Genomic DNA, 26127 nt, shown 5'->3' with positions numbered 1-26127 from the left:
GCTCAGAAAACAGGCTGGTGGGAATTCCACTGTCCATTAAACAATAAGAGAAAGGCTCATTTCAGAGGGAGGGGAAGACTTACCGTTTGCAAGATAATTCGTTCACTAAATTAATTATTCAGACAGCTGGGTCTCCAGTTCAAGAAATTGTGTCTTTAATAATGGAGGGGATCTGGCCTAGCCTGTTTCCCATGGCAACCTAATAACCAAGCAGGCACGGGAGATAAATAAATAAATCAATTAATAAACAGTCACGGCCCTTTTAGATCCCCAGGGGCTGTGATATGCTCACTCTGATCTGCCTAATTTGAGAGAGAGAGGTGAGGAGAAGCACACAAACAAAAATTAAGACTTGATGCCAGCACTGCTGTAACAGTAAAAGTCAAACTTGTGGGAAGCGATGCAAAACTGTAACAAGTACCAGTGTAACATCTTCACTGTCGATTCTGACGATCTATGGATGCCACGATTTTCATGCAAAACGCGACTTTTAATATTCCGACCCCGAGCAGCTCCTCACAACAGACAAACCTCTGAACGGTCACAATCTAGACAGAGACACCGAAAAGGTCAGCCATCTGCCCCTCTTGTAAAGCAGCCACTGGATGGAGCAGAGCTGCATGTGTGTGTCTGGTTTGGTATAGTTGGCTGAGATTAAAGCTAAGAAAAGCTTTCATGTCCATATAAAACATGTAAAACCACTAAGCGGATTCTACCCGTAACAGGAAATTAGCAACTTTGGAAACATGAAGCAGTCACAGTTATGCGGTCACCCTCCCTTCCTCCTATCAGTATCCCCACCCGCCGCCTCCACCCACCTTCACCCAATAGTCCATATCCTTAGACCAACGAGGCACTCACTCCCCGCCATCACCGGCCCCCCACCACTCCCCTCCTCCACTCCAGGGACTGCCGTGCCAGGCGGGTGCAGGGTGACAGATGGCATACACCAACCTCCCCCCCCTCTCTCTCCCCTACTGCACCAGCCCCCCTGCTCGGCCCCCCCGGTGGCGCAGCGGCGGACCAGATCAGTGCCATTCTGTCTCATTAGAGCCTGGCTAATTAGCGTAGCCTCTTCCAGGGGAGAATGAGCGAGTGAGAGAGGGAGACAGAAAGAGAAAGAGAGATGGGGAGGGAGGGCGCCGTTTGTGGTGTTGACTGCGTTCTGTACTCCACTGGCCATTGAGGAGTCGGAGGGCTTTGAGCCCCGCAGTGCGCAGGGCTCCCAGGGTGCTTGTTTTATGACAGCAGGGACTCTGATTCCATCCACCGCACAGTTCCTCTCAGGAAGTGTTGGGAATGTTTAGACATAAAAGTCGTGTCAAAGGAATGCCCCCGATCCGCTCCACCCCACCCTCAGCCGACCTCCCATCGCTCAGCTGAATATTAGCTGCCCTCTCCGTCAGGCTAGCCAACACAGCAAGCCTCCCCTGTTAACATGAATGAAAACAAAGCACTGCAGCTTGCTAGATAGTGCACTAGCCCTACTGAGCCAGTTAATAATGTTGACATCAACTCCAAGCTATCCAGATCATAGCTTGCACCTCTGCAGGCTAAAATGAAATGGGCCGTTTGGCAAATAGCACAACTTCTGGCAGTGTCAACGCTGGATTTGAACCAGCAGCGCGCAGTTGTTTTCTCCAAGTCTGACATCTCCTGAAGCTAAATGGAGATGGAGCATTCTTGGAGCGTTCGATCAGTCTGAATCATTGAGGAACGGATCATGAATAATGATTTCGATTTTATCAAAGAGTAAACACAATATGTATCCTAATAAATCAGAATGGCTTTGTGGATTGCTTAAAAAAATGAATGGTCTGACTTCAAGTAAATAGCAAACATTAATCTGATAAAGTATTATGGCTCGGGTTAGAGTCACTGCTCTATAGTTACTACTCTGAATATGTGGCAGTAAAAGAGTGATTGAAACGCAACGTTGAATATGTGCATGTGGAGGGTGAGGACTGGCAGAGGCCTTCAGTGGTTACGAGCCCTAGGAGAGGACAGAATGGCTGCGTTCCAAAAACTCCCCAAACACCAGCCGACATAAATATGCACACTGGAGTATACATGCACTGGTCCACGCATTCAATGTGCCTCCTCAGAAAAACACACAGTACATGCTCCACACCTAACCGCACGCTCAGTGGAGCGTGAACCAATGAGCAGGCTCGGGTTAACTTTTCTACTCAAAGTATTGCTGCCCGTGGCCTTCGTCAGGTCACCATCTCCCATCTTTCTCTCCTTAAAGATTGTCAGATCTGTTCTCATCTTCTTGGCTGTCTCAGATACTCTAAATACACCAAGTGGTGTGCACCTACCCGCATGTGTCCAAGTCACCTGGTCCCGTGCTTATGTAAACATACTGGGAAACCCTAAGCTGAGCTGAACAGGCAGAGTTTGAAATGCAAACCAAGCAGACAGGACAGTGCCAGTTTCAGTGATGAGGCCTCTTCCTTCCCCTCCCCCCATGATTATTTCCCTGGACCCCATATGGGCATCCTGCCAGTCTAGCCCATCCTCCATCCTCATCACCAACCACAGTACCAGCAGTCTCTGCTGGCATGGTGCTCTACCCACGGCTCGGATGGTTATTTTTTTCCCCCTGCAAGGCTGCAAACCTCTCTTGACCTAAGCTTAAGTGATGATTTTGAACATTATAAATGGATACATTCAGCTGTTCCTCTCACTGATTTAGACAAGCATTTTACTAGCATTTTAAAAACCTAAAAAATGTTTTTAAAGCAACACCTCTTTTAAAAATGAGTAACCACTGCAGCCAATAATATGTAATATGACTAAAGAGACAACAAATCACTGCTAATCACTAACGAGCATATTGTGGGTATGTGTTCTACGACAAACCACCACATTTTAAAATGATTTTTTCTGGTTAAAATAAAACTAGTGCCATCTTTTATCAGTTAGCATAAAGGCAGCACACTTTTACTGGATATGATATTTCATGTTTAATAGTTCAAAATCTACTAATATTTTCATCATTAATCAATAACTATTATATTGACTAATCACTTGGTTTTGTTAAATCGGCAACAATCTTTTGAAAAAAATGGCCGTCATAATTTCCCAGGAACCAAGGTGACGCACTGAGGAAGAGAACAGGACGTCTGCTTGGTTCTTATCTATTTAGGAATCTGTGTGTGTGTTCCTGTCTAGCTATCTTTGTGAGGACCGAAATCTGCATTCTACTATACTTGTGAGAACCAACAGTCACTTGTGAGAACACACACACCGGTCCTCACAAGTTTGAGGCTCAAAATGTATTTTTAGTGTCAGGATTACAATTAGGTTATGGTTAGGTTTAGGGTTAGGCATTCATTTTTAATGGTCAGGGTAAGGGGCTAGGGAAACCATTATGTCAATGAAGGTCCTCACTAAGATAGCTGAACGGGCTTGTGTGTGTGTGTGTGTGTGTGTGTGTGTGTGTGTGGGTAGCGGGATGGTTTGTTCTCATTTCTTGACAATTGTTCACCTGCTTCGGGTGTATTGTCAAGTCTTTGTATTTTGACTAAGAGCTGCCTTCTATTACACTTTCACATCTACCGATCGCCTGTCTGTGAGGCATTTAGAGAATATTGGTAAACTGCAGCTTCATCACTCCCAGCCACAAGGATACTTTCAATCTGTACGAAAAACTGCAGTAAAATTGAGTACAAAGATGGTAATAAAGGTTCTCACTAAATACAACTTTGTTCCTTATCTGCATGTCAGAGGAAGTGATTAATACAGGGCGAGATTACATTTGATTAGTTACCAACTGGCTCAGTGAGCATTAGCTCTGCTGCTCAGACTTGCTCCATATGGTTTGTGTTAAGTAATTGTATCCTTATAGGCATCTTCTATTCAATACAGTAACGCTATATCTGTGTATCACCTTTCATAGCCGTTTGCCTGTTTGCGAGGTGTTTAGGGACGTCTGTAAATTTCAGTTGTGGTGATTAACTCTTTCCGCAAGTCTTTACAACGAGACCTGACAAAAATGATTGACTCATTGCTTGACGAGCAAACTAGCTAATCTATCATTTAACATATCATTGCAGCCCTGCGGTTGCCTACACAAAGTGCCATATTTATTTACTTTTGTGTATGACAGTGATACTATACACAGCATTGAGGGAAAGGAAACCCTTTTTTATCCAGACTGCGATGCTGGCATTGAGGATAGTAAGATAAAAATGCTTGAACTGTCTGCCCAGAGCATGAAACTAACACAATGAACCCACTGTCCTGCTTTAAATTAAAAAAATATATATTGACAATTTCTTTTTTGAATATTTTTGAGGAAACTGCAGCGGAAAGCTGGGTCCCAGCATCTGATTTTCAGAGTACGTGGGTGCTGCTGGGGAGGAGCAGCCGCTGGCCTGGCGGTGCTGGTAGATGTGGCAATGCCGGCTGGGTAGTAAGGGGGGAGGACCAGCTGCCCGGGGAGCGCCCATTACGAGATAGAGCCAGAGATAAGTGCTCTCCCAGGCCCCTTTTCAGAGGCATAATTAGCACACTTCTTATCTGCTGCTCAATTCACATTCACACCCGCCTGCCATGAATGGAACGTGAAAGAGAGGCAGAAATCGGGGGAACGAGAGAGGTAGAGGGGCAAGACAGAGAGATGGGAGGGAGGTGGAGACAGCATGATGGAAACCTGTTCCCAGACAAACCGTCATTTGAGAAGAGAGAGACATGAGCGAGTTAATACTGCGACCGCCTCACTCTCCCCCTTTTCTCTATCCTTCCAAGGAGTCTTTGAACTCCTTAACAAAAACAGTGGTTTGTGCATCAAACTGCAATTTGGTAAAACAAAGCTATCTGGGGCTATAATCATCCTAATCAGCAAGAAAAAAATAAAGCCTTTGCAGATATTTCAAGATTATTCCGCCCTTGGTGATCTATTTCTCCCCCCCACCATCTTCTTCATCAAGCACAATTGTGGAAATCTTCCCAACTCTGCCTGCGACAGACACACGAAAACCTTTAATAATAAGTCCTCAGTGCTACATTTTTAATTGCTTTTAATAAAGAGTTAAACTGGCGCTATGTTTTCACCCTCTGTTTCCAACACACACAAGCTTGTGTTGTGTGAGCTCTGCGCTCTTTGTGAGAAGATGACAGGGGCTCCCATCATCATCTAACTGAGTGGAGCTAATATAAACAGGTTTGTTTGGTGTTGAAACAGTGTCGACTGCTAAACTCCAAACCCACAATAAAGAAGACATGTGTCATTATGACGATAAATCGCTCCACTGATACACTGAGCTAAGTTTCCTTATGCGCCGTCTCCAACCTTTGATGGAGATGTACAGTTTTCCTGCACACACGCATTGAAGGAAATTCACCAGAGTTCACCAATCAGAGACAAAAGGTCCTCAATTTCTGGCTTTAAACACAAAGGCTGTGTCTGCACGTGTGTGGACATTGGACAATTACGTATGCCCGTCTGGACTTTCAGGCTTGGATTTATGGCATATCAGTACAGCTCTACTTTAGAAAGCACGATCCAATTAACAAATTATGCTACCTAAACACAGAGGACAATTTGCGACAGTTCTTTAGTGTGTATTTCACTACCTGGCTCTTGGAGGCCGCCACCTTTGCAAACAAGGCCTGGGACACTTTGGCCCTCTTCATCTCCTGCTGGATCTCATCGTAGATGGTGGAGTTGATGTTGAGGATGCAGCTGTCTGCCTTGCCGTTCCACTCGCTGGGCAGCGGTGACGGTTTAACCTGGTAATAAAAAGAACAAACATTTGATTTAAAGGCTTTCCCGGTTTTATTAAACTCTAATATGTTGTTAGATATAAGATTCTATTTGTATTTGGCAGGTTTAGATTGCATGTGTGGACCTGGACTCTCTACTCTGTCTGAAGATTTTTTTTTATTAGTGTTGTGTGACAGTTGGTTTACTAAATACTGCAACAGAGTAATGTAATGTAATTTAACTTTATTGTTCCAGACTTTCTGATAACACTTTGCGCTGATAGACAGAGAAATTAATATTTGCCTCGCGCTTGAAAAATAACTTTCCAGCTTCATAAACATAGAAAACACTAAAATTGCACTGACATAGGGATATTGTTGTCAATGAGAGTGACTTGTATTTTCAATGAGAATGTATCTGCTCAGTTGGCAGTGCTGGGGTTGGGGAAGTGAAGGGGTGAAGTTGTTTGCTCACAGGTGAAATGCCCACAGGGATTCGGGGATTCCAATCCTCCGGCCTTACGCTGTTACAGTCTTCCCTTCGGGGCTAGAACACAACACAACCATATTTGTTCAGGCTCACATAAGAAAAAATAATAATAAAGGGAATCTGTCTGAACACATGATCATGCATGCAGCCAACTCTTACACACACACCCGCGCGCTCGAGTGTAGATTTCACCCACACACAGCACCAGCCTTACTTTGCTCAAAAACACTTAGATGTGTTGTGTGAAACGTTATTATTCTTATGTCAAGCCGGTGATTAAAAAATAAATGTAAGTCAAGTGAAATCAAATCATCTTCATTCAGCGGCTTGTTGCATCTTGACGAAAATCCTTTGACAAGGTAACAAGTATCCTAATAAAAGCATTACCCAAGAACCATTAGCATATGAATCATTCCATACGAGTCTTTTTGAAAGGAACCATCGACAGGGTTGGGTGTGGGTACAAGTAAATGGCATTCAAATAAACCATAATAACACCAACAGCTACCATCTCACGATGGAACTGGTGATCAAAAAACATATATATTCAAGTATTTGTCTAGACACCTAATACGAGCTCCTTTATGTGTTAAAAAACAATCTCTGAAATTTGTGGTGAAAGTGGAATGTCTGAGAATTTCTGGGCCTTTTATCCTGTTTTATGACAGCTCGACACGGGCTTGTCAGCGGGAGCAGGAGGGTACCGTGTCAAGCAAATTGTTAAGGCAGAGACATGCACTAACTGGCTTTGGGAGAGTCGAGCCGAGCCATCGGTACATGTGAGAGAAACATACCTCTGCATCTGTTTTTATGAGGCCAATAAAAACCCTCCTCTGTCTCAGGCTCAATTGCCACCCTGTCTGATTTATGTGCTTAAATTCACACCGCATTGCTTCATAGGAGAGGCTGGCAGATGGCCAGGTGTATGAGTGTGCAAATCTGTGTGTGCGCGTGAGAGGAAGGACAGAAAACAGGTCTATATGATAAATGTCAATTGGTTTAAGTCATACAGGTGAAGCATATTAGGCCTTGAGATATTGTACTGATGTGCCAACAGTATTTTGAGTGATGTGAAAATAAAAATCAGAAAGCAGGATTTGAATTTTCTACACCATGCTGTAGCCACTGCCTTTATTCTCCGCCTTGGAGATTTATTTCTGTTTTATTTTGTTTCGTTATGTGCCTCTGCAGCTCTGTGAGCTCACTGCAGATATGCTAAGATAAGCCTGATATGAACTTAACAGGCACTTCATAGTTCCACGTTCCTGCCTTGGCTTTAAGGACACTAACAGGAACACTAGAAGCAGATTATTTTGCCAAAACCTTCTTTTATTTTCCTTTTTTTACATCAATAAATTCCTGTGCGATAGTTCACTCTGCTGCTTTGAGTTCCCGTCCTGTGCCGGCACAGCCTGAGATTGTAAAGATGAGCCGTGAACTGCAAAATGCTCCTGCTTTAAGTTCAGCACCGCTGCTTCACAGTACGACTCTTTCTTTTCAGCCGGCCACTGCCACCACGCTGAGCCTTTTCAGAGGGAAGATTGATTTTTAAGATGGGTGGGCTGGGGCTTCTATCTCACTCTCCTCCGCACCTAAATAAAAGCCAAATTTTCACCGGAGACAGGACAGAAGAAGCCTTTGTCTGGCCCTCTCACCTCCCAAATGCAGCTGACCGCACTTCAAATGGGCTTAAGTGGTAGAAAGTTGCCACATACCTTTCAAATGAGGGACACTGATTTGCGGCGAGGGTACAAAGTTGTGCTGTGGTACGAAGCGATTTTGAAAGACGCACTGACTAAACGATGTTTGATCTTTCACAGAGCTTGTCATCACCGAGTGAGCTTTATTTTTTTGAAATGGGAGGGCTGTTAATGCTGCCTAATGCATGGTAAAAGGTCAAAATTAGCACAAAAAATTATCCATCATTTGTGCACCATTCTCACCTGTGTGGTGAGGGCGGGGATGATGCACAACTCATTTACATGCAGGAAGAATGTAAAGTATGTTCTCTTTACCACTGACAGACTTTTATTTGTTCCATGTGTTTCTGGAGAGGCTGATACAATAGAGGGGAATGTGAAGTATGCAACGAAACAATGTGTTGGGGTTGTTCTTGTACACACGCTTGTTGTTGTCCCAGAAAACAGAGTGTGCTAATGAGTGCATGAGGTGCCTGTGTTTGTACAGTATAAATATTTAACATCGCGCAAATGTTTTATACCAACTGACTGAATCTTCTGAAGAAGAAAGAAAAAGGAAATAGCGTTTTGTTTGACCTTGTGTGGTTTGCAGCACCTCTAAAAAAGCGCCCGCGTCACGAGGTTTGATTCACACGTCTGTCTGTCTGTCTGTGATCCCAACACAAAGACGGACGGACAGACATTCTCAGCTCAATCCAACCTGCTCTCACGCATGCATACCTTTACCCGTTGCTCACTGCGTGTAAACACATTCATGAAATACCAACAACATCTCGGCAGAGCTGGCTCAACAGTTCAAAGGAACAGATCCCTTCAGATATGTCGTTTTATGGGGTAGAAATGTAGATTTATCAGCCCTGAGTGTTGCGTGCACACTGAAAACTATAACCGTGTAGAAAGTAGATTTTCTTTGCTTTTTGTCAGCCACAGGACTTTAAAGAACTGTCACTTCATTTCAGATTACTCTGACTCGGAGCAGAAAGGGTTTTCTTTGAGTTGGCCACACAACAGAATAGTTGTGGAGTTTAATAAGCAGGGTAATGGCAATAAACATCTGGGTTCGGTTGGCAATACTACATGATTTTTGGGTCCCAAAGTTGACAAAGTATTTACTACAACTGCTGATGCTTTGTGTTTTATCCATCACACTTCTGCTACCAGTGGAGCACAGCCTCATCTCACATCATATGTCAAGTTCACCGTCCTAATTTGGTGGCGTATTTAAGCTCCATAACTTTGCATGTGTGTCTGCTGGTTGAACCCATCCACCACCCCAGCATCCACTATAAGCAGCAGGGGCCTGTTCTACTTAAGCAAGTTTTTTTTAGGTTATTACAACATGCTGTATAACCACAGAAGAGCATCCACAGAAACAATAATTTACCTGTACAGGTCGGCTGGATGGGGTGCTGATGAGCGGAGCGGAGCCCATTGCAGAGGCGGCCGTGAGGCTGCGCTCCCGCTCCTCCTGATAGATGCGGTCACGTTCGGCCTCCGGCAGCTGCAGGAAGTTCTGCATGGCGCGCAGGTTGACCAGTAGCGACTGGGACGCCGTCTTGGGATCTTCCTCCTTACGCAGGATCTCAGACAGTAAGCCCTACATGATGAAACCACATTTAGTATATATATTTAAAAAAAGAAAAAAAGAAAAAGAAACGAGAAGGTGCCAAAAGAGCAGTGGACGGAGAGCAGCATCAAAGAAAAGTGAAAGAGGAAGAGAGAGTAAGAGGCTCCCAGAGCGGGAAATAGATGTGAAGCAGGGGTCACGGTGGTAACCAATAAGGAGAATAATCACATTAGAGGGTTCTTAAGTAAGACAGTAAAGTGTAAATGGAGACTCTAATGACAATGGAACTGTGATGCTCTCACACACGCTTTCTTTTCTGAGTCAACTGATTATATGAGAGTCTCCACCTCTCACAGACTTGCAGGAGCTTTGTCTACAGAGAGCAGTCCATTATTAATGTTATAAAATCATCCCATCATATCCTCATGACTCTCTGCAGGGCTTTTGTCTGGAAGTACAACAATACTGTTCTGTCAGTCTAAAGCACTTCATCCATGATCATTTGTGGAGATGACGGGAAAAAAACCCACTTTACTGAAACTTGTGTGTGGCCTCTGAACCCATCGCACATGGGTGGTATTTAGCACATCTTGGACATATTCTTTGAGTCGTGTACTGCTTTGGATAAGAGCGGAGCTACTCGCCTGAAACATCTTGTCTTGTTCAGCGGGCAATCAGTGTATCCTCTGTTTACTTTTCAATAGCGCTCAATTCCATCATTATGAGACGGCGATGACTCCATTATCAGAGACGTGTGATTGGGCCTTTTCATCAGCTCTTGGCCACACACTGTGCAAACCATCGCTCCGCTTCTCTCACCATCAATACGTGTGATTTGGTAATAAAACAAAGTGATGGTAAAAACAGATTTGTGCCTTTATTTATTTATTTTTAAAGCATTCGAGTCCTCTCGGGCTAATGATCAGAACTGCAATATGCGATTGGCGGTGTTTCTTCGGTGACTATTAAAATATATGCAGCCATATATGTCATGTTTAAAATATGCAGGTCTGTGGTATGCAGACATGTGTGAACAAACCACACATTTTTATTGGTGTGACTGTGTACTTGATGGATACACATTGTCAGAGGACAGATTAGCAGTATATCCTTTTTATGCTTGAACTCTATGTGTGTCTGTTTGCATTCTTCAGTGTGAACATGCTTATCAGTTTTCACCATCAACCATTTCTATCTGTCTCTTTGGGTTGAGTAGTTTCCACCCCATTAAAAAAAAAGCAACCTCTGCTCCTTTGATCCACCTCCTGCACTGACAGAGGCCTCTTCACCCTGCTAACCAACACCTCCCTCCCCTGTCCTTTTATTAATGCAGACTTTGTAAAGAAACACAAACCTAATAAATAATCCTCCGAAGGCACGTTGGACTAATTCCTAACATCAGCCACCGATAAGGCTCTATTTGTGTGGGAGCCTGCCATGCTGCACAAAACCACCACTGTCTGAGTAAGTAACACAAACACTCACATAATTTTTGTTGCTGTACGTTCTAACTCCAATAGATCCTTATCGCTCTTTTTCCCCCCTTTTCTTTTTCACATATAGAACTTCAAAGAAAATGGAGAGGTAATGAGATTTGTTGTCAACCCCCCAACACAGATAGTACGTCTTAAGGCTTTAACGCTGCCATCTGTGTGTCTGTTGATATGTCTGTTAGGCCTCTGACTCTGCAGTGAAACCACATATTTTTGGCAGAGAGAGAACGGATGCCATGACCGAACCTGGGTCTTTCACATGGCAGCCTGCCAGCTGTCTTCAAGTGAAGCAGAGGTGCTAGACTACTGGAGTGTGTGAGAATTATGAATAAGCAGTGGATTCATACAGAAGCCTTTCCTAACATTTCATAGCGAGAGAGATCTCGTGAAATTGTAGAAATGATAATGTGATACGCTTCCTTTTCAAACAGGATGTTGTTGTAAGATATACACTTGATGTGTTACTACGGGAGATAAAAGCTGATGTTTTTGGTTTGATTTTGGTTGGGAGTATTTGGCTGAATTTCACCGGTGCCACTTGATTTTACAACTAAAGAACTTTAAGGGGATGTAAAGGTACCTTTTCCATATTTTAAATACTTTATTAACATCTGAATATACACAGTATTGATAAAAAATGAATGAAGACTGTATGATGTAGGCAGATGCAGTATGTTTTTTATAATTTTCTTCCAGTTTAAATATAACCCACTGATTGAGGTCAGTTCTGTTACAATTCGATCTCCTCACCTGTGTTCTGTTGAAGGCCACACGGGCAAAGACAGCCTGTGAGATGCCAGCCCGTTTTAGCTCGTCCCTCACCCACTGGTAAATCTCAGAGGAAACCTCTGTGTTCGATGCCACCTGTGGCTCCAGAGGCTTGGTGTGGGAGCTGCGGTTGACAGGTGGGTGGTTGAGGTACTGCTGTGACAGGGATTGCTGCGCCAGCAGCCGGTTCACTGCATACTGCTGGTTGAGGATCTGTGCCATCACAAGCTGCTGGTTGACCAGCTGGGGACTGATGGGTGTGGACACCAAGCCCGGGTGATGCAGACCGGGGAGCTGGGGCTGTCGGCCTCCCGTTTGACCACCGTGCGGCGGCGGAGCATGAGGCAGCGGCGGCACCGGCGACGAAGGAGTCTGCTCCGCTGTGCTGCCGGGGATCGGCTGCTGCTGCTGGGAAAAACTCAGGTGGTTGTGGTTGTGGTTAGAGCCAGGTGGGGAGAGGTCGGACAAGCCGTCCATTTCCGCTGGAGAAAGACAAAGAAAAATAGACAGGAACAAATGATTGGCTTAAATTGCACAAAGAAAACAGAGGAGGAAAAAACAGGCGCGGAGAATGACGTAAAAAGAAAAACTAGCAGATAGCCATCTAACAATCATGAACATCAGTTTAATGGCACCATAGTCATACTCTCTAATCAGAAGAAATGAAACAGACCCGGCCTGCATCAGATCAAATGTTTGCCTCGAGTCAATCTAAGCCTGTCAGCTTACATTCCTGTTTACATTATATGAGAAGGGAATTCATTTGTGAAGCTCGCACATATCTAAGAAACCAACGAAAAGCAACGGGAGGTTAGAATCTTCCCCCTAACCAGAACTCTCCACTGGCCTCTTCCTCCCTGCCAATGACCGGGTAAAAAAAAGAGAAAAACGAAAAAGATGGAAACGCAGATAAAAGAGCCTCATTGTGTTTGACCTGTGTCTTCCACTAACCATGCCTTCGAAATTAAGTACAGAATGTCTGTGGCCTCATCATGTGAAAAAAAAAATTCTTGTGTGTGTGTGTAGGTACAGAAATGATATGTGCGTGTTTGTGTGTATGTGCATGCACAGAGGCAGAAGCAATACAGCTAAATCTGATTCTCTCTTTGCATCCTTAATTCTAAAATAAGGAACACAAGCTAGCCAATATGACATATTTAGGGGAGGATGGTTTAAATATAAAATGTTTGGAACAGCGAAGAGAGAAAGGAGGGGTACATTGGAGGACAGAACGAGTAACCTGAGGAACTGCCCTGTTTGAAATACTGAAACGGTTTTGACTCGAACTGTCTGTGAGAAAAAAAAAATTCTATGTGCCGTCATTTAATGGCATTTTGGAGATTTTTGCAGCATCTCTTGCTTTGGGAATCTTTAAGTCCATAATGGCTGCTGGGGAATATTTTAAGACAGGTTTAAATTATGTGCTTAGAGGATGAAAACAATGATTTAACATTTAAAGTGCTACCCACAACGAAGTGAATGAGCATTTGGAGCAGCTGAATGTTTTCAGGTTACCGCCTCTCTTTAAGGAATTCACATATGCTGAGGCTCTTTGCATGTACTATGCCGAGTGAGTGAGGGGGCAGTATTTAAGAATTCATACGGATGGCAACATTAACACCTCAGAAGTGTGCTGCGGCCTCCACATCCCACAGAAAAGCATCGTATGAGAATGTGAAAAGCATAAATTGCTGTTAAGGGAAGGGGTGGTTTTGGGGGGGGGTCTTCAACAAGCTGAATTTTTCAGCAGATGAAAGATTAAGTGCATGGATGTTTTCCAAAAATACCCACAATAATCGTGTGTTTGAGCTGCCTGTTTCTTAACTGTCAGCAAGCACAAAACACCCGGCCAAGACGGGTCTATTGAGTGTTTGTCGAAAACAAATGATGTGGAGGGGGGGGGGCAACAAAAAATAAAAATCTTGGTAATAATCACATCTCTTTCCATAATCCCTGGCATTCCCTGGCTCTGATGGTATGGTGTGCCTTTTCACTCATATGTGAATGTGTGTATGTGCGTAGTGCGCATATGCTCGCTCACACAGACTGCTGGGGGGCATACTCGCAACACACAAACACACAGGCACATGGAGGCATTTCCATGCAAATTGAAAAGAGAAGGGGTGACAGAAGAGCATGGCAGGCCCTGGGAGAAAAAGGCTGCCACAGAAGCGGGAGTCCTCGTGTGGAATCCTGCCACAAAAGAGCCCCGGATTAAACACACAATGGGAATGGGATGTGGGCTGAGGGAGGGAGGGAGTGTGTGTTTGTGACTGGGAGTGAGAGAGAGAGCGAGAGAATGAGGGAACGAGAAAGAGAGAGAGACACTGACCCAACTCCTGCTCCTGTTTCCTTCCCTGCGCTCACTCGCTGGCACCCACTTCAGCTGACAGAGAGTACCTGTGACCAGGTACTTGTTCCCCTTGACTTCAGGCTAAAGCTACTCACTGAACATGATGTGCTGAAGTGAATTTAGAGTCACATAAGACACTGCTTTCAAAACACAAAGGGTTGCTGTGCCCCCCGCCCCTCTCTCTCTCGCAGCCTTCATGCTTGGCAGTTCACCAGTGTTTTTTCTCTTGCTGCCATTTGTGGCCACATACAACAGCCCATCATAAATACTGAGGTTGGACTGGGGCAGGAGGTTTTGCCACGGGCATGTGGTGGGCACCTGAGGCTCATGTGCCAAAGTTTTTGCTTCTGAGGTTTGGCTAACATGGCGTGCGCGCGTGTGAGTTTATCTGAGTGTGTACGAGTACATCCTGAGATGCTATCGCTGCTTCTCTGTGTGCGTACACATCTGTGGTTAGGTTCTTATCAGGATTCGAAGTCCTCAGAGAGTATCATACAAAGAAAAAACACAACTGTGTAGTAATTATTGCTTTTTTTTAAAAGACAAGCATAAATCATTTAGATTGATTCTCAAATTGTAAAGGAACTCTAAGTTTAGTTGTGACTGAGATGGAGATTTCCACGTGTAGCCTGTGGGTTAAAGTTAACAGAGCGATTTTTTTTTGTTTTAATTGTGACTTTAAAATGACTGTTGGTGGTTTTTGGATCAAGATTATAATTGTGATTCAGTTTTTGGAAAGTCTGGTTGTTAACGGCAATTAAGGTCACAGTCTGAGTATAAAGGAAAGTTTCTCAAAAAGTGACTGTGTGTTTATCTTTGTGTATTAATCTGTATAATCTCATTACAAGAAACAGGTACAAACAAGGAGAAAGGCTGTAAGGATCAGGTTTGACATCACCGTAAGTAATGCTATACTGAGTTTCCGCACAATTAATTAATGCCAAAGCAAAGTCCTCTACAGTGTGTGTGTGTGAGTATTTGTGTGTGTGCCCATGTTGCAACATACCTAGTGCATTGGCACGTGGGCTCTCACGGAGGACACACGTCCCCAGGTACCCCTCCAGCTGGGAGGGTTGACGCATGCCTGAATAGTCAAATAGCGAGGCACACACACACACACACACACACACACACACACACACACACACACACACACACACACACACACATTGCAGAGTTGTGAGGAAAGAAAGACAGGGTTAAGGCTTTCTACAATTTGTCTCTCCCACTCCAGCTAAGCAGAAATATGACATTTAAAACATCAGCATTTAAAACTGAGGCCGGACTGGCAGCTGCAGCGCTTCCACTTTTAAGGAACATAAAACCAAAAAGAAAACAACTGTGACAGAAAATGTGTAGGTGTATGCAAGAGAGTACTAAAGTACAGCAGGTCTCGAGTAAATAAAGTTCCCAGTGTATGTTGCTACTTTAACTGATGGAGGGGGGAAAAAAAACATCAGATAAGATATGATCACAACACACTATTTGCATGGAAGGCTGTGAAAACATTTTGATATAATATCTGTGTCTATCATCACTGCGAGCAGCAGCAGCAGCACACTGGTAAAGAAAAAAGATAATGTTCAACAGATTGGTAAAGCTAATATCTCAGCATTAAACCAGCTCACAACAGAGCGCTGTTCTGCTGAATCAAAAGACATAAAAATATATCGGCGTGCTATCTGCAGCTTGGGTGCTACTGCTATTATATAACCTCATTTCCTGGCAGGTCAAAGGGGATTTTTCTGCGATTATATAAAGCACGTGTTGGTAGAAGTTTGATAAGAAAATCTAATTGAATTTTAGACTAGGCCGGCTGAAGTCATACTTGCCTTTTGTTCACTCACACACACACAAACAAAAAACAAAACATCTTGGGTCACTTTGGCTCTTGCATTAGTGTTAGTTAAAGCAATAATGGATGAAGCAAAGTTAACACTGTGTGTAACTGTAACACTGCCTGCAGTGAGCTTAAATTATTAGACAACAAAATAAAAATGTATTTCTGCTTCATGCAACAGCAGGAAGACAAAGAGACGGTTGGTTAGGGAACATATTGCAATGGTGACTGGTGTGTGTGTGTGTGTGTGTGTGTGTGTGTGTGTGTGTGTGTGTGTGAGAGAGAGAATGTGTGTGCAAAGAGACAAAAGTGTGAGCGCCATACTTTGCGCCCCTCCGTTTTGCTTACCCATCATATCTTTTGTCTTCTTGAAATGTTTATACCAGCGCCCAAATTCCTGACACTTCGCCGCCGACACATTTGCATAGTAAGTGCTGTTCACAATGGAGGAAATCATACTCTGAAAGAGAGAGATTGATTGAGGGAGAGGGAGAGAAAACGAGAGAGAGACTTTAGATTCTCATTGTGGAAAATGCAGACATAATAGTAAAGCTTGTGAAACATGCAGTAACACTGTAGCTTGTCAAAACAAATAAAATATAGGGATCGAGTAAAACCCAGTACCAGGGGAAAAAAGCTAACTGAAAAGTATCAGACATGCAGAAATCTGAGATTGTTTTCTTCTACAGGTAAAACAAATTAAACCAAAGAAGGGGATTTATCTCTTATTAATTAATCAATTACTTTTATTTTTTTTATCAAATGCCGATGAGTTTGTCTGAACTTTTTGGGTCACTTATAAGGTCACCTGAGCTCTACATCTGCTCACTCCATGAGCATGCAGTGGGAAAGATATTTACCTTTGAAAGGAAAAGAAGATAGCTGCTTATTGAATATCAGCACCTGGGGAGCTCGGCGATGTAAACAGATAAACCTCTTTTATTTTGCGGCTCTTTATTTATACAATCTGTTAAAGACAACGACTTCGAGCAGATTGGGGGCCGCACCGAGCATGTCGTTCTCCGATGCGTACGTGCTCCCATCTCCCCCCTATACAGTCGCCTCTTTGCCCTCTCAACATTTACTTCAACCGCTCTCCTTCGCCTGGGAAAAACAAAGAGCTGTTTTTTTTCCTCTTTCCCATCCAGTTTCATTAAAATGAATGTTTTAACACCTTGCCGGCCTCCGGGTGAATAGCGAGGTTGGCACAGGAGAAATTGTTTTTGATTGTTATAAATATTCAAAAGAACCAAACCATCTGTTTTCAAATTATAGGTATGCCATCTTTATCATTTTCTATAATATATGCGCTTGGAGGATGGTGGGGGGAACCTTCTGGCAGAGTAGCATGGCAGTGTGAGCAGAAATGAACAGCCACAGGATGATTCTGGTTCTCTGGCTCCAGCTTTTCACCACAAAAGGAGGTTAAAGGGTGACAGCTGTGCCATCAAAAAGGTCGATCAAACTCTGAACTCCTGACCTCCGGATTAAAGCCGTACGCCGCACCTTATACAGCAGCGCTGCAGCTAAGTGTGACGCACCGAAAACTTTAGACATGGTAGGAACGAGCCACCCAAAAGAAACAAGACAGACACAGGTTCCTTTTGTTAAAAAAAAAAAAGCAGCAGGTAAGGCACAATTTTAACCAGCTTCCTCCTAAAAGATTTACATGAGGAATATTTTCCATTCCTCTGTTTGAGACAGAGAATACCACACAGGAGACGTTATAAAAGCTAGAGCTCTGTGCTAGCCAAGTCTTGGTTCAGTAATATTAAAACCCAGCCGAGGTTGGAAAAGAAGCAATTACATGTTTAGGAAGACATCGAATTTTGTGTCATGGAAATGACAAAAGACACCAACTATCACACACACAATTACTACTATACCTGCTTGTACCAGGTGGAGTCAAGTTCAACATTCAGCTGCTTATTATTATTAATATTTCTTTCTTTCTTTTTCTTTAAAGGCAAATTCAGGCAGGTGAGGCGAGTCACATTCGTGCAGCTGGGTGAGAACTTGTGCCAACCATGCTGCGGTGCATCATCCCGGCATGATGAAAAACAGGAGGGTGAAAAGGTCTGCATTTGGACTTGTACGCTACAACAAAGCAGTCTTTTATCAATATATTGAAAAGCCTTCATTCAACGGAAGCGCTGACGGAGTTCAGGTTCGGTTTAATGGGTCACACTTTTATGCATGAACTGACTCATTTTTATACAATACTGGTATTAGGAAATAGTAGCTGCAAGTTCAAAATTCTCTGGTCCTACATTGACAGTCTCTCTCCAACTCCACGTCCCCACCCAAAGATCCATCTGCAAACCACATATTTAAAACGTAAGAAGAATTCGCCTTTAAGTCAGGGGGATAATGAACTCCTCTCCTCCAGCCTGGCATCTTTTATTTACAGTATATCTGGGCTTAGGCGGCTCCAGGCAACAAACAGGAGGCCTGCAAAAGACGGTGTGCTTTTTTCTCCCTCACTTCCCGTCTTTCTCCCCTATCTCTCTCGCTCCCTCTTTCTCCGCCATCTTTGACACAGATGTTCTAATAAACGCTCCTCATTAATCAGCCCTCTCCCTCAATACATCACTCTACCTCTCACAGGGGGCCCTGTGTGTATGTGAGAACGAAACAACACACACACACCTATTCTCTCCCTCTCCCCACCGCTCTGTCACACACACATGCATACGCACTAAGTGAAATCAAGCAGATAACCAGAGCCTCTGCTGCCACTGCGGTGCCAGCGGGAGGGCTGTGCTAGGGCTTGTCAACAGGTAGCATGACTGCGTTTGTGTGTGTGTGAGAGTTTGCGGGTGTGTCTCTGTGCATGAGCATGTGTGTGGACCCTTTAAGTGATAGCCATCTGCAGCACAGAGAGCTTATCAGCAAGACCAGGAAGTGGCACTGGGCTACTATCGGTCCCCAACATCTATTCCACTCCCCAACATGGGAGACAGGAAGAGCGAGGAAAGAGTGTGTGTGTGTGTGTGTGTGTGTGTGTGTGTGTGTGTGTGTGTGTGTGTGTGTGTGTGTGTGTAAGAAAATAGCAGTGCAGCAGGCAGGTACTGTAGGCACCCAGCTGCTAGTGTTAGAGTGTGGTATATACACACTGGCAAACACACACACACACACACACATACAGAGTACAACCCCTGCAGACAAACACACATGGTGCTGTTACACAAACTCACACAAGCACATACACAATTAAACACCAACACGCATTCCAACTTAGCCTGATGTCTTGAATCAGCTGGGGAAAAAAGCGCATCCCATTTGCAACACTGCGCCTCGTCTCTCGCCAACATCTAACAGAGCTCAATTATGGCACATATCCACCTCAACTGGGATGACCCCTCCCCTTCCTTCATTCTAACACACACACACGCACTGGCAGCCAGGTTATGCCTGTGGCAGCCGAGGTGGTGAAGGCCTGCAAAAGATGGCATTTTGATGACTATTTGCTGCTACACAACGCAGCAGCTGGTGCATCAGGGGCCGCCCAGCGAGAGTGAACAGGGGGTGGGCAAGAAGAGGTAGTGGTGGCAATGGGAAAGAGTGGGGTGAGGTGGTGGCGATGGTGGGGGGCGTGGGGGGGAAATCTCATTTGTTGCCATAGTTTCTGAGAATATGGGCAAGGGGGATGCTAAGCTTGGTAGCAACCTCAGAAAACAAAATCAGCCTGATTGAGGGAGAAGTTGTATTTTGCAGATGCCTCTCCCAGCTATGAACTGTGAATCCTGAAGCGTGCTTCGTATTTCGCACGGGTCAGAAACAGTTCCTGTAGCAGAATGACAACAGGCATTAGTGAACACTGCATTCTCTTGAGTTTCCTCGAGCCATTTGTAGGCCGAACACACAAAGCATGACTCTCCGCTACAAAAGAATGAAACTAAATGTTTGACAAGGCCCCGGACAAAAGAAGCATTTCACAAAATAACGCCCCACCGCCCTCCCCTCCCCTCGCTGCTCTGCTCCCTCTCCTCCTCTACCCCCCACCCCTGTCTCTCTTCAGAGCCCTGTTCAGAGGTGGGCTAATTCTCTTTCACTCACTCGCTGCGATTCTCTCATCTGTTAACCTCTCTTTTCGGTCTGGGATTACGCAGAAGAATATCAAGGAAACACTAATCCTAAAAAGGTGCCAATCTTCTGCTCCCTCCTGCAACGCCCCTTTCTCCTCCCACTCATTTCTCTCTCCTTTTTTTTTCTGTCAACTCAGAAATCTCAGCGGGTGGGCCAAATGCTTCCTGGCTTCTCACCTTCTCATGAGACTGCACACAGGCGGTGACATCACCGCTCGCAAGGCAGGGAGTCCGTGTATCGAAGCAACGTGCGGATGACCACGGTCGTAAACCAATCGGGTTTAGGAGGAGCAAACTGCCGCTCCATGGGTGTAACTGACCACATGCAACCCCACAGAGTAACAGATGTCAAACACCATCGTGGCAGCCATGTTTCAGTGAGGCAGATAGAGATACATGCGAGGAGATCATCAGATTATCAAGCAGCAACACGGCAAAGCTGCCAAGTTACACGAAAACTTAAAAACTGGATTATTCTTTTTAAGCTCGCTGCCTTACATTTTGACTGTAGCTGCCATAAATCTACAAAGGACGCTGCCATTTAAAGGTTGCCGCTGAAATCCAGACTGGCTTGTAAAATACATAAGATATTCACAAAGAAAAAAAGATCAGATAATTTCAGGTCTGCAGCTCGTCCTCTCTGCAAACCAAAAACAATCTTCAGTTTAATTTGAGACTGGTGTGTATGTCAATATAGCAAAAATGTGTCTGAGCAGGAGTGTGTGTGCTTGTGTGGTAAATCCTCTGAGCTAGCGTGTGCTCTCTTCTGAGCCGTCTTCACATATGGACCGTAAACAGGGTGATTACCAGACCGGGCTGGGCTCCGCCTGAACGCCACCCAGGGACTCTTTACATCATCAGCGCACTGCTCATGCCCGGCTAAACAGACACACACACACGCACGAACACACACCGAGAGCAGCAGCTCACTCGCACGCGTTCGCACACAACGCAAATGAGGGTCTCCAGGTGACCATACGGTGGCCTAGGAGGAGAGCTGGCTTCATACTGAAGGCACCTACGCACACGCTCCGATGTGAATACACACACGCATGCAAAACGCAAATAGCAATTTCGCATATGCGCTCTGCACATTGATATACAAGCAAATACACACAGGTGCACACATATCTCCTTGTGCTGTAACTCCCTCACACACGCACATTATTGGCCCCTGTGAGAGATATACTGCCATTTCATTCCATTCACTCCAGAGCTGCCTCTGTGATATACTGACTACACCGCCTGTTAATACAATATCTGCACTAGTGCTTTCTATCCAACCTCCCAGCCGACAAAAAAAAAAAAAAAAAAGAGGAAAAGAAAGACACAGAATATAAAACCTAAACATACCTCCAGCCTGAAATGTTGAGAGTGAATCAAATGAGAAAAGAACAAAAAGCATCCAGATCGTTCTGGGCCCGGGCCAGTGTTTATCTCACAATAACCATACGTTCAACAACACCTCTGCTTTTTGGCTGCTGGTACATACGAGCCTGTGTGTGTGTGTGTGTGTGTGTGTCGTGGGTGGTAAAAGAAACAAACAAAAAAAAAATCAAGAGGCAAACAAATAACAATAGCCATTGATTTGGATTTTCTATGCTGATTCTCTTTCCCATGTGATCAAACTCACGGCATTTGATAAGTTAAAGATAAAACACGGAGGTGATGGACACAGTGGTGTTTGTTTAGTTGTGCGGTATGATAGAAGGGTGTAGGGTTGGGCTTTTTGTTTTGTTTTTTGTCTTTTTTGTTGGAATAAGCAGTTTGGTCTTCAGCACCTGTGATAAAGGACATTCTTTAGCCAGAGAGCTCTGATTCATGTCTTTGAGTAACTCCTTGAGGGCGTTTCTTACTGTAGAGTGGCTCCATTGCTCGGGCGGCAGGTCCTCCAGCTTAGGACAACTGTGAAGAGAGAGGAGACACACAGGGATTTGGGGTGGAGGGTGACAGGGAGGATAAGGATGGGGAGAAGAAGAAAGGAATGAGTGTGAGGAAAGGACAGACAGGGATAGAAAGGAGAAGGGGGGAAAGAGTAGAGCATGAAAACAAATTCAGATGGAACGGAGACTGAGACAGGAAGGCAGCAGCTTTGATGGGATCTTCAATGAAATGCTAAAATTCACAATCTTGCAACTGAGTATAGACATTACACATGTGTATTACACATTGAACTATAGAGGTATTTTTGTGCAACTTCAATCCAACATCATAGACCTTAAAAATCTCGCTGCATCTTAAATCACATATTTGCACATTTACATTTGATATTTCAAGTGTAACAGTCAAAAAGCTGGGTGTGAAACACTGTCCACATCTTACTCTTAGAGGTTGCCAGACGGAGGGAAAACCAAACAATCTGCAGCTTTTGGAAAGGGTCAGCAGGTGTCGTGATGTTAATACTGGCTAGCTAAGAGTAGAAGCTTTTTTCCTACTTTTTTCCACACACTGAACGTGTTGGCATTGTTTTGTGTGAAATTTTCATTCGAAGAAATTACTATTCTGTACTAATACAAAACGCAGACAACTGTAGTGAAATGTTGTAAATGACATATCTAGTGAGTATACAATTCTACCCCACTGAAAATGATAAGTGCACAGTATCCAGCGTGTACAACATAAAAGCATAAGAAAAATTTAAGAGTCGAGATAGGTGTTTTCTTCAGTCTACTCCTAAAACTGCCTAATATTTGTAAAAGCTGTGGACATTATCACCTGCAGCGAGTGGATATTTTATTGTAGCATAATTTCAATACTTTTGCTATTCGATTTAGCCTACACATGTCAGAAAACATAACAAAATGTCTTGAAATCGCATGTTAAAATTGTTATGTTCTATTTTCTAAAAACAAGAGAAACGCACCAAATCCTCAGCCACGAGACGCTTGAACCTTTTTCGATTATCATCATTACTCCTGATTAATTTTCTGTCAGTCAACTCGACTGATCATTTCCCCACTAATCAAGTGCTGAGCTGAAAATTCTGGAAGCAAATCACTTTCCCTAAAAACAAAGGTGTCAAACACAGTTTGCAGCATTTCGCCTGACCCCGGTTGAGGAACATATACATGCATACGTGGATAAATTGGCTGGTTTGCATCAAATAGGCAGAGCAGCAAAGACAGAGAGGAAACCAGAGAGAAAGCGAGCTGAACGCACACGGGTCCCTGCTCGTTTTTCCTGCTGCAAGCGCCCCTCCAAGACAGACAGATTTCATTTGGCGCATCAAGCAGATGCATCTGGAGATTGCTCTGTCTCTCTCTCTCTCTCTCTCTGTATCTGCCTGCCTCGATCTCTCTCCCTCTTTCATATTCTCTCTCTCTCTCTTTTTCTCTCTCTCCTGATTGTTCTGATTAGTTAATTACTTTATACAACACATCTGCTGGATTGATGCATGAATTATACATCAGCTGCATGTGGCGACTATTATTTCGTGTTACTTCTACCTTCCTGGCTTGTTGTGCTCGGCGAAACAATTTAAGGTGTTACTGGCGAGATTTCTGCTGCAGTCGGGGCGGGGGGGCTTTAAGAGTTTGGCGGCGTGGGTAAGAAAAAGGGGAAAAACAAATACAAACCAATAACAATATTGACAATTGCGTATATACGGCGTAATCAAAATGAAGCTGTATATCAAACAGACTGTCTTTGCTGTTCGCCTGTGCTGCAATCGCGAGCTGCAGAGACACCGACTGAATTCTGGGTTTTGAAAACGTAAAATATATTTACGTGGTGGGTGGAAGCAGAGAATAACTCAACTGGGCTCCCGTGACTTTGTGTGTGTTTCGCATTAGACTTACCGCTGAATTACTTCACGTTAAACCTGGCTAGAGACGTGAATAAGAGAGCGATGAGGGCGCATGAGATGCTGTGTGTGTGTGTGCCTGTCCATAAATCTGTCAGCCGGTGTGTTGGAAATGTTATGAGCGAGGAGAACAGAAAAGGGATGCACACCACATCTGCTACTAAGAAAACATACACATGCACACTCTAACACACAAACAATGGATTTTCCAGAACACCTTAAACTGCTCCAGCAGCTAGAAAGCCTCTGGGGAGACGGAAGTGAACAAGAGGAGGGAGAGTGGGAGAGAGAGACAGGCAGAGAGAGAGAGAGAGAGGGGGGCAGCGGAGAAAGACAGCTATCCATGCATTCAGGGGCTAGCAAGCCGGAAATAAACACAACCTTCTGTAGTCTGGCTGGTGGACGTGTTCACATCAGTCGCCGTGCCTGTGTGTGTGTGCGTGTGTGTGAGTGCTTCATTGGTGGAGGTGGGTGGTGATGGTGTTGGTGGCGGGGGAAACAGAAGGAGAGGGAAGAGAAAAGGAAGAGGCAGAGCGAGGTAGAAAAAGAGTAGAAACAGCTCTCCAGAGGGTTGCAGAACACTGGGTTAGCGTGCAGCTGGCACAAGCCTCCACACCAGAGCCAGTCGGCTGTTTGTGTGCGCGCGCATGTGTGTGTGTGTCCATGAGTGCATATGAGCCTGTTTGTGTCCATGTCTATAAATGCTTGTATGCTCTTGCCGTGTGTATAAATATGACAAAGCCTCACACCTACAGAGAATAATTTAGCATACAATATGGTGAGCAATGACAGGAGAAAGCTAGCAGTATTCAGTATAGTAAAGGTTTCATCTTCATCATTCACAATGTAGACTCAAAAGAAATATATTTTGCCTAAAATATCCGCGGCAGCCAGGTTTATTTATGGAACTATTTCAGGTGAGTCATTTTTAGCCACGCAGTCACCGACCACATTCGTTTATTTGGTTTTTTTGGAGCTGAAGCAGAGCTTGGTTTAAAAACGGTTATTTACTTATCATATTTCACGTTTCCACTGCAACATGTTAAAAATCACTCAGCGGTTAATTTCATAGAATCACTTCTCAGCTATGGATAAGCTAGATTGTTACCAAGAGTTCGAATTCTCCGGAATCTGTGTTCTGATCAATTAATCAGTGGTTTTTTTTGGTTTATGAATGGGTTTTTCCCACTTCCTGGAAACGGCCAGTCTGAGTAATAATGTTTTTCTCGGTATTAAACACGTAAACTGGCACATGCTATATGTGTTATTGCTAGAAGCAGAGATTGAGAGGTTGAGATTGAGATTACACAGTTCATTAAAAAAAGGTCTAATTTATGTATTTTAAATTTGGCCTGCTGTGGTATTTATCTAACAGATTTTGGTGTGAACTGTCCAGTTTGGGAGATGTCAGCTGATGTCCCGTTTGAATCATGGTCAATTCACACAACAGCAAAGAAGCTAGTAGTAGCAGAGCTTTTAAGGTAAAAACAAAGCTTTTTAAAAGCCTTAATTTAGGACAAAGTCAAGAAAAAAGTAATTGAAAGAAACTGCTGATTTTAAACAAGTCTTGAAAATCACGCTTATTTACAAAAATGCTTCAAAATAACCACCCAAGTGAGTGCCCGCATGTGTTTCAAGATGGCTGCCAAGTTGCTTACTTGAAGGACTTGTGACACATTTGAAAAGTTGACCATCTCTCTTTCCAGAAAACCCCCCCAAACACTTTTAACTTCAGCCGTTCACTGTGTCACTCTCTAAAAGGGACACAAAAGGCTTATGCTAGTGACAAAAACACCACCAGCACATGTAATAAACAGTGTGATAAACACTGACGGTATCTCCTTTGCCTGAGTTGTACTGTTTGCTAGCTGCACCAATCTTTTGCGTGGCGGATGTAGACAGCAAAAAGAAAATAGTTCCTACACGAAACTACTCACAGCTAGGTTGGTGGACTGTTTTGAGCAACCAGGTTATGATTTCCAGAAATACATATTGCTGCTGAGTTTTGTTTAATTATGTATTGTCTTGGCATTTTTGCACCACAAGATATGTGTCATTTATTTCCATTATACCAATGAGAAGGCAGACATTTCTACAACCAATATATCTTCAAAACGCTGAAACTCACATCGAAATTATCTAGATGGATAAACAGCGCAACAGATCAGAGGGGGGAAAATGCTAATGTGATCATGACTAACTGTTCTCTTCAAACACAGTTTTGTGGTTAGCACTCAGGTAAGAATATGTATGAACATGTGCACACATTCTGGGCTGGTGCAACTGTAAATATTCCGGTGCACATGTGCCCAAA

At 43.9% G+C, this 26127-nt stretch overlaps 1 protein-coding gene across 3 annotated transcripts in view; it reads right to left on the bottom strand.

Annotated features, from left to right (window-relative positions):
- Window positions 1-26127, bottom strand: part of satb1b (SATB homeobox 1b) — a 56373-nt gene that overhangs the window by 12441 nt on the left and 17805 nt on the right. For 2 of the 3 annotated variants that reach the window (XM_086312332.1, XM_086312331.1), the window contains exons 5-11: window positions 21793-21916; window positions 16272-16383; window positions 15090-15167; window positions 11713-12212; window positions 9287-9499; window positions 6188-6259; window positions 5584-5739 (exon numbers count right to left, since the gene is read on the bottom strand). In XM_086312332.1, the coding sequence (XP_086168458.1) occupies window positions 5584-5739; window positions 6188-6259; window positions 9287-9499; window positions 11713-12212; window positions 15090-15167; window positions 16272-16383; window positions 21793-21916 (1255 nt within the window). The remainder of the gene's footprint in view (window positions 1-5583; window positions 5740-6187; window positions 6260-9286; window positions 9500-11712; window positions 12213-15089; window positions 15168-16271; window positions 16384-21792; window positions 21917-26127) is intronic. The other variant, XM_086312333.1, reaches the window with a different exon arrangement.

The sequence above is a fragment of the Aulonocara sp. 'chitande type north' Nkhata Bay genome, linkage group LG11 (assembly GCF_057382095.1).
Source record: "Aulonocara sp. 'chitande type north' Nkhata Bay isolate Kocher_YH1m ecotype deep benthic linkage group LG11, A_spYH_male_GT1.1, whole genome shotgun sequence".
Taxonomy (NCBI): domain Eukaryota; kingdom Metazoa; phylum Chordata; class Actinopteri; order Cichliformes; family Cichlidae; genus Aulonocara; species Aulonocara sp. 'chitande type north' Nkhata Bay.
This window is presented reverse-complemented; position numbering and strand designations above follow the sequence as displayed.